The sequence below is a fragment of the Bubalus kerabau genome, chromosome 1 (assembly GCF_029407905.1).
Source record: "Bubalus kerabau isolate K-KA32 ecotype Philippines breed swamp buffalo chromosome 1, PCC_UOA_SB_1v2, whole genome shotgun sequence".
NCBI lineage: Eukaryota > Metazoa > Chordata > Mammalia > Artiodactyla > Bovidae > Bubalus > Bubalus kerabau.
Genome location: NC_073624.1, coordinates 99,735,207 through 99,751,316, shown reverse-complemented (window position 1 = coordinate 99,751,316; position 16,110 = coordinate 99,735,207). Strand labels below are relative to the sequence as shown.

At 37.7% G+C, this 16,110-nt stretch overlaps 1 protein-coding gene across 6 annotated transcripts in view; it reads right to left on the bottom strand.

Annotated features, from left to right (window-relative positions):
• EEA1 (early endosome antigen 1) overlaps positions 1-16,110 on the bottom strand; it is a 220,321-nt gene that overhangs the window by 30,757 nt on the left and 173,454 nt on the right. For all 6 annotated transcript variants that reach the window (XM_055585696.1, XM_055585703.1, XM_055585675.1 and 3 more), the window contains 5 exons: positions 15,853-16,002; positions 14,424-14,543; positions 4,509-4,712; positions 1,616-1,816; positions 445-558 (listed from right to left, as the gene is read on the bottom strand). In XM_055585696.1, the coding sequence (XP_055441671.1) occupies positions 445-558; positions 1,616-1,816; positions 4,509-4,712; positions 14,424-14,543; positions 15,853-16,002 (789 nt within the window). The remainder of the gene's footprint in view (positions 1-444; positions 559-1,615; positions 1,817-4,508; positions 4,713-14,423; positions 14,544-15,852; positions 16,003-16,110) is intronic.

Here is a 16,110-nt window from a genome sequence, read left to right as displayed (position 1 = left end):
AATAGGATGAAGAAACAATTCAAAAATTAGGAGTAAATATTTCATCACACCAAGGTCTCTATTATGGGAGAAAAACAGTATTAAGCAGCTCAACCACAACTGCACAAGTTGAACTTTACCAAGAACATAAATAATATGCTTCTCTTTTTTTGGCTGCACCTCACAGTTTGCAGGATTATTAGTTCCCCAACCGGGGATTGAACCCGGGCCAAAGCACCAAGTCTTAACCACTGACTGCCAGGGAAGTCCCAAAGATTATATTTTATCTCCATCTGTCTAACTCCTGCATATTTCACTCACTGGTTCTGAACTCAAGGAGAAATTAAGGAGAATAAGCAAGTCAATCACAATATTATATCAAAGTATCATTTTCACATATTTTTCCAGTTAATTTATCTACCAAAACATTAGGTTATGACAGGAAACTGCATCAAATTCTCCTACCTGCTGTTTATCTTGTAATGCATTCTGGGCTGTGTCCAGATGATTCTGAAGATCTGCTCTCTGAGCAGTTTTTGCTGCTTCTGCTGATAGCAATAATTCAGTTTTGGCTTTAACCTGTAACGAAATTTACAACTCATTTAATTTGTATTTAGTTCTTGGTTTCTGCTTGATGAGTGTAAAATACTTTTCTCATTAATTTTAAAAGTTAAATCTTTCAGCAGAAAACAAAAATTTAGACATTAAAAAATAAGTATGTGATAATCCCCCAAACAGGAATGAATAGGGGAGAATACTCCTAAAAATGTTCTAATAAATGATTTTTTAAAAAAATGTCCCTATAGAACACCAAAACACTCCTTTCTCTCTTAAATTGGACATCCACATATTGAATTATCTGTAACTCATCTAATAAATTTTAAAAAGAAAGGTGTATCCTCTTTTTTCCAAATTCTTATACTTATTTTATTATTTCTGGTTTTAATGGAATTATTCTCCTAAAATAAAGAAAATTAAGGCTTAGAAATGTTTCTAAAACTTTCTCTACTATAGTATAGAATAAAAAAACAATGATGAAAATGGAGAAAGAAATATATCTTAATTTCCACCCCGTGACTGAGTCACTGAGCAAGGCTTCCATATTGGCCTCTGAAGGAAAACATATTAAAATACATAATTGTACTATATAAAGTTATTTTTTGGCTGCACATGCAGCTTGAGGGATTTTAGTTTCCCAACCAGGGACTGAATCTAGGCCTCAATGGTGAAAGCGCCAAGTCCTAACCACTGGACCACCAGGGAATCCCCTAAAGTTTTGGGTGTTTGTTTGTTTTTTTATTAAATCAAACATTTAAAGTAAAATTTAAAAATAAAATTCAAAATAAACTCAAACATTTGTAACAGAAATCTAATGGTATAATAACAAACTACTTTGAACTTCAAAACCAGTAGTAACGGCCTCATGGAAAAAGAGAAAAGTACAAAAACTCTGGTAGGGAGAAAGGCAAACAGGAAAGCTCAACAAACTGTCCACATACAACTTTAATTCCTATTTCTATTTTTTCAATTAATAAGTAAGGCAGGGGGTGGAGAAGAAGAGAGAAAAATTATTTAAATGTGATAGCTTAAAACCAGTGTTTTATTCATACAAACAAGTTGCACAATGCAATATTACCTGTATATCAAGCTGGGAAACCTTCTCCTTGCTTTCATTTAACTGACTATTTAATTCACTGACGCTGGATTCTAGGGAAAGGACACGGTCTTGTGCAGCTCTAAGATGTGCCTTCTGCTCCTGCACCTGGTCATGCAAATTCTCCTGGGCTTGTTTATGGCTTTCTGACTGATTCTTCAGCTTCTCTGTTAGCTGAGTTACCTATCATATAAGCAAGGCTCTAATTATGAAGGTCACAAAAGATATAACAAGAATGAAGAAGAAACCCAAATGTAAAGCACCATAAGAATGTTAAAATACTCTAGGATAGATTATCTCAACTTTTTTTTTTTTTCTCAAGAAAAATTATTCACATTTTTCCAAAAATAAGTAAACATAACCTCTCAGAATCATAACAACATCACATTCAGAGATTCTTAACATTTTTAAAACCAACTCTGCTGAACTATAAATACAATTTATGCAATTCAATTATACAGTTTGAGGGGAGTTAATCAATATGTATATTCATTTAACCATCACCACAAACAAGCAAGAAAACCTTATGATTACCCCCAAAAGCTTCTTTATGCACTCAATACCCTCCACTCATCTCTGGCTCCAGACAATCACTGAGCTGACTATTAAGAGTTCTTTATATATTCTGGATGTTCCTCAATTGTCAGATATATGTCCTACACCTGTTTTCTCCCAGTCTGTGTCTTGGCTTTTATTTTTGTAATGGTGTCTTTTGAAGAGCATGTTTTTAATTTAGGTGAACTCCAACTCATCTGATGTTTCTTTGGGGTACTCTGGTTGGAACTCATGAGTTTCTTGAATCTGTGCTTTCATATTTTTAATCAACTTTACAATTTTTCAGTCATTATTTCTATGAACATTTTTCTTTGACACAAATTATACACACATACACACACATATGTATACACACAAACATACATATATCCTAGACTACATGTTGCTATCCGACAGGTCACTAAGGCACTCTTCATTTTTTACCCCAGTCTTTTGTCTCTCTGGGCTTCATTGTGGACAGTTTCAATTACCTTGTCTTAATGGTCACTGATATTGTTTTTTCCACTTAATATATTCATTCAGTAAAATTTTCATTTTAGGTATTTTTTTAACCTCTAAAAGTTTTATTTTTTTGTTTCCACTTCTATTTTCATTATTATAGTTTTCTCTTTATATCCATATATTTTAAAGCTGTGTTAAAGTACTTATCTGATGACTCTATCCTCTCCTATTTCCGGTTTTATTTCCATTGAATCACTTTTCTCTTACTTATAGCTCGTATGTTTTCCACTTTGTGTTATCCAGTAATTTTTTTTTATATTTGTTATGACAAGTCTGAAATTTGTCTTCTTTCAAAGAATACTGAATTTTGCTCCAGTAGACAATTAATATACTTGTGGTTCAGCTGGATCCTTTCAGGCTCATCCCCATGCTTATGTACACTAGCTTTTATTCTAGGGCTAATTCGGCTTTAATTCTAAGGTGTGACATTACTGGGGTTTCTACTGAATGCCCCCAAGTGTCTTTCTTCTCTGACTGGTTAAGACCTGAATGTTTCCAAGCTCTCTGAGTTCTGATCATTTTTAAGTTTCAGCTCCCAACAACTGTTCACTGTCTGGCCTCATGGAATCTCTCCTTAAGAATGTAAAGCTTAGCATTCAGCTAAAAGTTCAAGCAAATCCCTACGCAGATTTCTGGACCTTTATCTCCACATTGTTCCCTCCTCTCTGACATTCTGTCTGCAAATCTGAGTTCCATCTCCCTGAATTCCAAATCTCTCGTGCTTTAGTTCAGTGAGACCACTGTGCTTTCCTTGGATTCCCTCACCCTGCACCAGTCTGAAAACTGTCTCCAGGTCAAAAGTTGGAACGGTCAAAAGGCTCGCTTCACTTGCTTCTCTTCCCTCAGGGATGAAAACCCTGTGCATTTGCTGTACAATGTCTGAAAACTAGTTTTACACAGTTTTTTCCACTTTTCCAGTTGTTTATAGTGGGAGGACTAAAGAGGTATCAGTTACTCCAACATGGCCAGAAGCAGAAGTACATGGATTTACTTCTATTTATTCTTTCTTCAAAATTGTGTACATTTTTCTGATCATGTTTGTATAATAAGCAATGTTAATTTGTATGCAACTTTAACTAAAAACTAGTCTAAACTGGTAACTAAGGCTAACTTTGAAACCTGGAGGAAAAAACTTGTGTTATATTCTAATACTCAAATTAGAAAACTGAAATGACTTATTCTTTAATACTTTCTCATTTAGATAATTACAATTCCCTTATTGGACAATTCTTTCCAAAAAGTGACTATTTGGTAAGCGACTATTCTTTACAGTCTGAAAATGTATTAAGCTAAATTTTATAAGCTCCATTTAAACTAACATACAGATGTTAGAATAAGGCAACTAGTTACCAAAATTATTATTAGCTATGTATTCCAAAAACATACATCATTAAAAGATAGGTAACCACTAAGCCTAGATATTAACCAATACACAGTAACAACTAACACTTGATTAGTAGTTCAGTTTATAATTTGTTACTCACTTTTTTCCAAAACATCACAAAATGCCATGATAACGTATTATTAATAACTTTTCAATATGAGCTAACTATACTTTTCAAAGGAGCCAACAAAGTGAAATGATTTGCTCATGGTCACACAGGTAATAAATTACATCCTGGGACATTAACTGAGAATTCTCTCATCAAATCATGGTAACTTACTTTCACTACAATGAGGTAAATGAAGTATTTGTCAGAAATACAAAATAAATTTAAAAGTACTAAAAATAATAGAAGAATTATTTAGATAGAGCACTTAGTAAGATTTAGAGAGATAAAAGTAAATTTTAGAAACAGAATACACTTCACAAGCTTACTTGTTCCTGTAATGTATGGTTTTTTTCTTGTAATTGGTTAAGAACAGCAGTCTCTCCCTCACCAGCCTGAATTTTTGCATAAAGATCTTCTCTCTCCTTTTCTAGTAAAGAAATATTTTCTTTGCTCTTCTGTAATAAGGCTTCAAGGTTCTGGATCTTTTGGTCCTTATCACCAATTTGACGTAGTACTTGTTCCAAATCATTCTGTAAAGAATTAAAAACTACTGCCTTAAGGATAGAGAATTTAAAAGTTATTCCTCAAACAAACTGACTGATAATATATTTTAAGACTCAAACTCTCGTTGTTACATTTTTTTTATTGATCATTACATTTTAACATGGCAAACTTACATAACTAGAACTACATATTTAACAATAAAACCTATATTACTGATAATAAACTCAAATTTAATAACCAATAAAAACCTTACTACACATTCTTACTCTAACACACTGGCTTCACCATCTACTACAATTCTTGTTTAATCCATTTTGAGACACATGGGACTCCTCATTATTCCTAATCACCCCAGGCACACTTTCACCTTGGAATCTTTGCACTAATCATCTCTTCTACCTGGCACACTTCCCCAAAAGTCAAATGGCTCACTCCCTCATCTTCAAATGTTTGCTCAAATGCCACCTTCTCAATCATACCTACCATGATCATTACATTTTAAATTACAGCCTTTTCCAATACTCCCTCTGGAGAAGGAAATGGCAACCCACTCCAGTACTCTTGCCTGGAGAATCCCATGGGCAGAGGAGCCTGGCGGGTTATAGACCATGGGGTTACAAGAGTCAGACACGACTTAGTGACTAAATCAACCAACCAACCAATACTCCCTCTACTACTACTAAGTCACTTCAGTCTGACTCTGTGCGACCCCATAGACGGCAGCCCACCAGGCTCCCCCATCCCTGGGATTCTCCAGGCAAGAGCACTGGAGTGGGTTGCCATTTCCTTCTCCAGTGCATGAAAGTGAAAAGTGAAAGTGAAGTCTCTCAGTTGTATCTGACTCTTAGCAACCCCATGGACTGCAGCCCACCAGGCTCCTCCATCCATGGGAGTTTCCAGGCAAGAGTACTGGAGTAGGGTGCCATTGCCTTCTCCATACTCCCTCTAGTAAATAGTTTTTCTTTCCATAGCACTTATCTTCTAACACACTAAATAATTCACTTATTTTTCATGTTTATCTGCCTCTCTCTACCTTATCACAAGAATCTAGGCTGCAAGAAAGTGAAGATTTTTGTCTGTTTAATTCATCAATGTATCCAAGACACACATATTCTAAGACATTTATTGAGTGAACATAAAAATAAGTGACTGAATTTTAACGCATATACATTCATGAAGGCTCATTTCAGCGCCCCAGTTGGACTCTGCTATAGCTCCATTACGGGACCCTCTTTTTCACTTTACCAAGGGCCTCCATGTTGTACCTGCAGTAGCCCACCACCCCCAGAACAACACTCATTCATGTTGACAGCTATCCGAGTCACAGCCTCTGCCCTAATCATTCTAAGAGAGCCAAATGAGAGCCAGAGAGCCTCTGCTCAGAAAAGGCCCTAACGAACCCTTCTGCAAACTTCACAGCATCCCACACTACCCTGCTGAGACAGAGCCAGCAGCCAGCTGGTACCCTCAACAACGTGTGCCAACAAGGTGAGATCAGTCACTTTCAAACATGCTTCTCATCCTCGAAGTTTCAATCACAAAACAATGAAAAGCAACCTCATCTCTCTGCTCTCATCCTCTGTTCCTGCCACTAAGACCCCTCTTTGCACAATCCATTAATCTTCTGGAACCATAGCTCCAGGCCTAAGCTTTTCCTAGAACTATCACTCTATTCCAAACTGAAACTTGGTTCTCCCTGTACAGGTGCCAATTCCCTATCAGCCCTCTCTGATATGTAAGGACTGTTCTACTGGGCAAGCAGAAGAGGTTGACTTTTTCTACATTTTTTTTCTCACCGCCATTAATCTCTCCCTCAAATAAAAATTTTAAGCTGCTCTGGGAATTATGTATTCATTTTCTATGTCTATGCTGTGTTGCCATCATCTATGAATCCCTACCTCATTCACTGAACACTTGAGACCTGATTTGGTCTTTTTCTCAATCCCAGTTTCTGCCAATTTCCTGGGAAATGCAAAATACATACAGAATAAAGAATACAGCTTAACATTCACAGCATCTTAATTCCTGGACCTTTACTCATTCCACTCAATCACCCACATGCAGGATCTTCTAAATCACCTGAAATTGTTCTAGATAAAAATATGTCAACTCTCCTAGTCTGTGAACACAACTTCCTAACTGTCTTCCAATTTCATGACCTCACTTTTGCTCTTCAAAGAGACATTAACCTCAATTTTCTTACAGCTTATTTAGTATATACCTAGCTTTCTTCCTGAACCTCACATATGGATATGAACTACCTTAACTATTCTTTCATCTACATTCTCCATTTCCTTCTACCCACAAATTGCCAAAACAGCCACCCCAAAAAAGCCCTTAGATCAGTGTTGCAATCTGCTTTCTTCATGCCTACATTTCTAAGTAGTATTAGAGCAAAATCACAAAGCTACATAGATTGATGCCACCACAGATTTCTAGACTCCAACCTCTATTACATACTCAGAACCATTTCTTCACTCCTGTCACTGAGTGGAATTTTCGTCCTCAAATATACCCCTGAACATCAACTTAAAAGTTTAGTCTCTAATAATCTCAGCCTACCTGAAGTTCAACTATTACCATTCCAACTTTACCCAAGGAGGGGAGGGGTTATCTTCAGGAATGCTCTACCGTGATTTTTCTTCACCTTACCTATGAAATTACATATATAATATAATGTAATATAATAATATATAATGCCAAAATGTGGTCCGGGGGGGATGGAAAACCACTTCAGTATTCTTGCCATGATAACCCCATGAACTGTATAAAAAAGCAAAAAGATATGACACCAAAAGATGAGTCCCCCTGGTCAGAAGGTGTCCAATATGCTCCTGGGGAAGAGCAGAAGACAACTACTAATAGCTCCAGGAAAAAATGAAGCAGCTGGGCCAAAGCAGAAATGACGCTCAGCTGTGGGGCTGTCTGGTGATGAAAGTAAAATGTGATGCTGTAAAGAACAGTATTGCATAGGAAACTGGAATGTTAGGTCCATGAATCAAGGTAAATTGGATGTGGACAAGGAGATGGGGAGATGGCAATAGAGTAAACATCAACATCTTAGAAGTAAGTGAACTAAAATGGATGGGAATGGGCAAATTTAATTCAGATCACCATTATTATCTACTACTGTGGGTAAGAATCCCATAGAAGAAATGGGGTAGTATAGAAGTCCATTAATAGACTGGAACTTGGCAGATCAGAGTCGATGATGAAAGAAAAATATAGAGAGAGAAAGACACCAGTATACCCTGGGTTACGTGGAACTCCAATAAAGCCCTAGAACAGGGCTCGTACTGCTCACGAAGGCACAGGGCACCCTCTTAGGAGGTCTTAAAAGCCCGGGCAGGAAAGTGAGTTCAACAGGCTTCCACGCTCCAGAGAACTAGCCAGAGAGAGAGAAAGACAGACACGGAGACCCAGGTTCTGGTGGAACAAGGGTGCTTTAATCATGTTTGTATGAGTATATATATAGTTCTACAAGGACTCAAAAAAAATAAAGAACAAAAACCAGACCTATATCAACTGTCGCCAAGGTAACAACAAGGAACAACAATCGTCATAAGGCCAGAAAACAATCCATATCTTGAGTAAGAGGGTCGTGACTAAACAGTTTTTCCTTAGGGTAATAGGTTACCAAAGGAAATCCATGCATGTGTTCCGTCCCATGACCTCAGTCCTGGGAACAGTGTGCCACTCCACTTGTTCCTGTCTACTAGGAACTGATAAGGAACAGAGGGTTCATGAGAAACAGAAAACAACATACAGGAATCCTAAAGTTAAATGTTCCCTGACAGGGCAGCCCTCATAATCAACAAGAGTCTGAAATGCAGTACTTGGATGCAAACTCAAAAACGACAGAATGATCTCAGTTCATTTCCAAGGCAAATAATTCAACATCACAGTAATCCAGGTCTATGCCCCAACCACTGATGCCAAAGAAGCTGATCAGGTCTATGAAGACCTACAAGACATCCTAGAACTACCACCAAAAGATGATGTCCTATTCATCACAAGGGATTAGAATGCAAAAGTTGAAGTCAAGATACCTGGAGTAACAGGCAAGTTTGGCTTGGAGTACAAAATGAAGCAGGGCAAAGGCTAACAGAATTCTGCCAAGAGAATGCACTGGTGATAGCAAATACCCTTTTTCAACAACACAAGAGATGAAGTCTACACATGGACATCACCAGATGGTCAATACCGAAATCAGACTGATTCCATTCTTTGCCGCTGAAGATGAAGAAGCTCTATATAGTCAGCAAAAACAAGACCTGGAGCTGACTGTGGCTCAGATCATGAACTTCTTCTAGCAAAATTCAGTCTTAAACTAAAGAAAGCAGAGAAAACTACTAGGCACTAGGCCAGTCAGGGAAATCATCCCAAAGAAAAAGAAATGCAAGAAGTAAAGTGGTAGTCTGAGGAAGCTTTACAAATAGCTGAGGAAAGAAATGAAGTGAAAAGCAAGTGAGAAAGGGAAAAGTATATCCAAATGAATGCAGAGTTTCCGAGAAAAGCAAGGAGAGATAAGGTGCCCTTCTTCAGTAAACAATGCTAAGAAATAGAGGCAAACAACAGAAGGCCAAAGACTACAGATCTCTTCAAGAAAACTGGAGATATCAAGGGGACATTTCATGCAAAGATGGGCACAATAAAGGACAGAAATGGTAAAAACCTAATAGAAGCAGAAGAGATCAAGAAGAGATGGCAAGAATATATAGAAGAACTGTACAAAGAAGATTTAATGACCTGGATAACCAAGATGGTGTAAGAACTCACCTAGAGCCTGGAGTGTAAAGTCAAATGGGCCTTGGAAAGTACTGCTGCCAATAAAGCTAGTGGAGGTGATGGAATTCCAGCAGGGCCATTTAAAATCCTAAAAGATTTGGATTGGGATTTGGGAGAATGGCATTGGAACATGTATAGTATCATATATGAAAGAGTCGCAAGTCCAGGTTCGATGCACGATACTGGATGCTTGGGGCTGGTACACTGGGACAACCCACAGGGATGGTATGGGGAGGGAGGAGGGAGGAGGGTTCAGGATGGGGAACACATGTATACCTGTGGTGGATTCATTTTGATATATGGCAAAACCAATACAATATTGTAAAGCTAAAAAATAAAATAAAAAAGTAAAAAAAAAAAGTAATTAAAAAAAAAATAAAATTCTAAAAATGCTGCACTCAATATGTCAGCAAATTTGGAAAACCCAGCAGTGACCACAGGAATGGAAAAGGCCAATCTTCATCCCGATTCTCAAGTAGGGCAGTACTAAAAATGTTAAAAATACCAGAAAATTGTGCTCACTTCCCATGCTAGTAAAATTATGCTCAAAATCCTTCAAGCTAGGCTTCAGCAGTATGTAAACCAAGAACTTCCACATGTACAAGCTGGGTTCAGAAAAGGCAGAGGAACCAGAGATCAAACTGCCAACATTTGCTGGATCATAGAAACAGCAAAGGAATTAAAAAAAAAAAAAAACCATCTATTTCTGTTTCACTGACTATGCTATAAAGCCTGTGACTGTGTGGATTATAACAAACTGTGGAAAACTCTTAAAGAGATGGGAATACCAGACCATCTTGCCTGCCTCCTGAGAAACCTGTATGTGGGTCAAGAAGCAAAAGGGGAAAAGGTGGAAGCAGTGACAGATTTCTTCTTGTTGGGCTCTAAAATTACTGCAGAGGCTGACTGCAGCCATGAAATTAGAAGACAACTGCTTCTTGGAAGGAAAGCTATGACAAACCTAGACAGCATATTAAAAAGCAAAGACATGAGTTTGCCAACAAAGGTCTGTATAGTCAGGGCTACAGTCTTTCCAGTAGTCATGTATGGATCTGAGAGTTAGACCATAAAGAAGACAGAGCGCCAAAGAATTGATGTTTTCGAACTATGGTGCTGGAAACACTCTTGAGAGGCCCTTAGACACCAAGGAGATCAAACCAGTCAATCCTAAAGGAAATCAACCCTGGATACTATTTGGAAAGACTGATGCTGAAGCTCTAATACTTTGGCCACCTGATGTGAACAGCCGACTCACTGGAAAAGACTCTACTGCTGGTAGGAGGAGAAAAGGGCGACAGAGGATGGTTGGATGGCATCACCGATTCAACGGACATGAACTTGGGCAGACTCTGGGAGATGACGAGGGACAGGGAGGCCTGACATGCTGAAGTCCAATGGGTCGCAAAGAGTCGGACACAACTTGGCGACTGAACGACAACATAAATAAAACAGATAACCAACAAGAATCTACTTATAGCACAGGCAACTATACCCAACATTTTGTAATAATCTATAAAGGAAAAGACCCTGATAAACAATATGTGTACATATATATAAAATCTATTATATGTTATAGATTTTATATATATGTAGCTGTGTGTATATATACAGTGAGAGGGAGAGAGAAGGAGAGTACTGAATCACTTTGCTGTACATGTGAAACTAACACTAAGTCAATTATACTCAATAAATAAATGAATAACACACACACACGGGCTTTCCAGATAGCTCAGCAGGTAAAGAATCCACCTGCAATGCATAAGACCCCAGTTCCATTCCTGGGTTGGGAATATCCCCTGGAGGGCATGGCAATCCACTCCAGTATTCTTGCCTGGAGAATCCCCCATGGACAGAGGAGCCTGGTGGGCTACAGTCCATGGGGTTACAAAGAGTTGGACACAACTGAGTAACCAAGCACAGCATATATACATACACACACACACACACACACACACACACACACATATATATACACACACACACCTTTCCTCAGTCTTCCAAAGATATCCTTCAGAGGCTAAGTTTGAATTTACCACCACCCATTGTTATCAGTGACATCACAGTTTAAGAATACCTTATTCCTTCAGTCACCTTCCATTCTCCAGTATCCTCAATTATCCCCACTCTACTAGTCCCTTTGTCCTAGATTGTCAAGGCTGTATATTGTCACCCTGCTTATTTAACTTATATGCAGAGTACATCATGAGAAACGCTGGGCTGGAAGAAACACAAGCTGGAATCAAGATTGCCGGGAGAAATATCAATAACCTCAGATATGCAGATGACACCACCCTTATGGCAGAAAGTGAAGAGGAACTCAAAAGCCTCTTGATGAAAGTGAAAGAGGAGAGTGAAAAAGTTGGCTTAAAGCTCAACATTCAGAAAAAGAAGATCATGGCATCCGGTCCCATCACTTCATGGGAAATAGATGGGGAAACAGTGGAAACAGTGGCTGACTTTATTTTTCTGGGCTCCAAAATCACTGCAGATGGTGACTGCAGCCATGAAATTAAAAGATGCTTCCTCCTTGGAAGGAAAGTTATGACCAACCTAGACAGCATATTCAAAAGCAGAGACATTACTTTGCCAACAAAGGTCCGTCTAGTCAAGGCTATGGTTTTTCCTGTGGTCATGTATGGATGTGAGAGTTGGACTGTGAAGAAGGCTGAGTGCCAAAGAATTGATGCTTTTGAACTGTGGTGTTGGAGAAGACTCTCTTGAGAGTCCCTTGGACTGCAAGGAGATCCGACCAGTCCATTCTAAAGGAGATCAACCCTGGGATTTCTTTGGAAGGAATGATGCTAAAGCTGAAACTCTAGTACTTTGGCCACCTCATGCAAAGAGTTGACTCATTGGAAAAGACTGATGCTGGGAGGGATTGGGGGCAGGAGGAGAAGGGGACGACAGAGGATGAGATGCTGGATGGCATCACTGACTTGATGGACACGAGCCTGAGTGAACTCCAGGAGTTGGTGATGGACAGGGAGGCCTGGAGTGCTGCGATTCATGGGGTCACAAAGAGTCAGACACGACTGAGCGACTGAACTGAACTGAATAAACATATTCAAGTATCTCTGGTTTTTAAGGAAGAAACACTTCCTAGATGAAGTTCCACTCCAGTTTCTGCCCCGTCTTTATGTAATTCACATTTGAATTTCCATCCTTCTCTTTACAAATTCCTCTGTATCAGTGTCACCAATGACCTCATGTTGCCAAATCCAAGGATTCCCAGTCTTCATCTTGTTTGACCTCCCTCCTGCCAACCAGTCAAGCCAAAATCCCTAGAATCATCTTTGGTTTCTCTGTCGGTGCCCCATATCAATCTATCAGTAAATCTGTCAGCTTTACTTTTAAAAGTATATCTAGAATCTGACTAATTTTCACTACTTACACTATTTACACTCTGTTCCAAGCCACACCATTTCTTAATTTCTCTTAGCTCATTTATTTGTTCCACTCATGTGTCCCTATGGTCTACTCTCAATACAGTAGTCAAAGTAATCCTGTGAAATTGTAAGTATCATTATGCTATTCCACTGCTCGGAACCCCCAATGATTTCTCATCTCACTCATAATAAAATCCTTAAAATTACTAATGAACTCGACATGTTCTGGTCCTTTGTGATCTCTACGACTGTGCCCCCTTTATCTCTCTCATAACTCACATCACTCTACTCCCTGGCTTCTTGATGTTCCTAAGAACTGCTCCTTCTCAGGGTCTTTTAAAGTATTGACACTCTTCTCTCAGATATCCACATGGCTCACACCCTCCCTTCCTTTAGATCTTTCATCTTTCAGAGAAGCCTTCCCTAGTAACCCTATCCAACCGTGCAGTCCACCTTCAGCTCCCCAGATATTTCCTACTCCGCATCCCTTTTTTCCATACGACTTACCCTTATCTCCATACCACTTACCACATCTAACACACTATATATTTTGCCTATTTACCTTGGTTACTGTTTGTCTTCCTGACTAAGCTCCACAAGAACAGACATTTTTGTCTGTTTTCTCTGCTGCCATATGCACAAAATCACTTCCATGGCTAAGAGGAGACATTAATATATATTTGTTGACTGAATGAATGAAAGAACAAATAAATGAATATAATATTTGGGTCTCTATCCACCTGACTCCTTGCCACTATCCAAAGACAGACAAGACAGGCGTATTACCTCTGCCTCCTTTCAACTCCAGCATTAGCTTGCGTATCATTAGACTGCCAGTTCCCAGAAAGCAGGCAATGTGTCTGATTCAGCACTCTAATTTTAGTGCTTACCACAGTGCCTGACACACAGTGCTCCAAAATATTCAAGGAATTAATGAAGACTACAGAATAAATCAATGTCAATTTCATTTCAAACATTTGGGTACCATCTTCCTCTCCCCATATCAACACAAAAATTGAACTTCTTTTAATTTTTTGAGGTATACTATAGAATCTGTACAAATTTAACTCAATCACTTACATTCCTACAACTACAATTCTAATGTTCATATGACAGTGCTCAAAGAGGGAAAGACATGGCCAATAAATAGTAAGTTCCATCATAGGAAATACAGAATGTTATATTTTACTGAGTTAAGTAAACTAAGAAATCTGTCATTTTTTAATTTTTCAGAGAAGTCATTTTTAATAAATAGTAATGTATTATGCATAAATAACAATCTAAATATTTTAAATTTAGTATCAATTAATTTATTTTTTAAAAGAAATTTAATAAATTTTAATTTTTATATGAATTTTAATATATTTATAGTAAATTTTTTATATTTAGAAAAATTTTTCAACATAGCAATCAAAGGAAAAGAATTTTCCAATTATCCAGATACTAAAAATCATCAAAACTCTATATAATCAAGTGCTTTGCATTATCCAGCTTCACCACAACAAAAGAATAATGACTTGGTTCATCTTTGTTTAAAAGGCTACAAATTCAAATACTGTTTACCTGAGCTTCTCGAAGTTTTGCTGTAGTGCTTTGTTGAAGAGCTTGTTGTTCTTGATGCTGTTGCTTTGTTTTATCTAACTGATGCTGCAATTCTGTGGAATTGGTTACTTTTTCCTTCAACTTTAAAAAAAAAAATGTAGACTGTCAATTAACAATTTAAGGGCATAATGCTATCATATAAACATCTGGTATTACTTCAAATCTCACAATTCTCAAGTCTGAATAGAAAATTAAATTATAACTTTAAAAGCAGTATCTCATTATAGAATTTTAACCTCAAAATTTAAGAAATTGTTCCTTAAGAATAGATTCTCATCCTGAAAAGAATAAAATTCCTTCTCCAGGTTGGCATTTAGTTTATTATTATTTTCATATGCTAATATGATCAAGGAATTATATACAAATTTTTGTAACAATAATCTAAATAACAGTATCAGTATCTGTTTTACTTTTTTTCATAATCATAATCGTCACTTATTGGGAAACAACAGCAAAATCTACACATTAATATTTGGGTCTAGAAGAAAATCTTGTGCTGCAGCTATAGATTTTAACTCTCAGTGTTTGTTCAATTCTAATAAAAGACACAGTTTAATGATACCTTTTACTTGAACCAAATAATAGTTACCATTTTTGGCAACCACAGATTAAAATTAGGATAGCATTCAATCTTATGCTTAATTTTTTTTTTATTACTTTTTTTACTTTACAATATTGTAATGGTTTTGCCATACATCAACACGCATCCGCCACGGATGTACACGTGTTCCCCATCCTGAACCCCCCTCCCACCTCCCTCCCCACACCATCCCTCTTAATTTTTAAAAGAGAAAATCCTTAAGTACAAACTCAGTTTATATGCACCAACTATGTGTCAATAATGCTATCAGCAGCTGTTCATTTTTCAGTTTCATTAGGAAATGGTCTTTCCTGGGTAGAAAGACTCCTCTTGAGCAGCCTGACAGGGTCACCCCAAGGATTTAACCTGCCTGAAGCTGAAGAGTAGCCTTCTTTGTACATTTTTGTTGAAAACTTTAGGGAATACAATCAAAACAAAAATGACTTAATGTAGTTAATAATAGGATGTTTTCACTGAAGATGTTTTAACTTTATCAAACTTAAAAAAAATTCAATTAAAGCTCATGACCATAAAAAGATTAAACAAAACAACATTTAAGATCCCTGGTGGCTCAGAGGGTAAAGCATCTGCCTGCAAAGCAGGAGACCTGGGTTCAATCCCTGGGTCAGGAAGATCCCCTGGAGTGGCAACCCACTCCAGTACTCTTGCCTGGAAAATCCCACAGACAGAGAAGCCTGGTAGACTACAGTCCATGGGATTGCAAAAAGTCAGACAGGACTGAGCGAATTCATTCACTTCAAATCTATCAATAAAGGTACTAATATAAACTCATCTGAAATGTGAGCTTACCTCTTCCTCTAAACGAGAAAGTTTGAGTTGTAGATCAGCCACTTGTTGTTCTTTATCCATCAACTTTTCACTTGAAAGCTGTCTCTGTTCCTTCAGCCTTCCATGAGCTTCTCCTAGTTGGCGCTCTGTCTCCAGAAGTTTGCTATGTAACTTCAGAAAAGGAAAAAGAGTACATATATATGTACAAACACGTTGATCATCATCATTATTACTACCACCTACTTTCCAAACTATGTTTTATTTTTCCACCAATAGAAA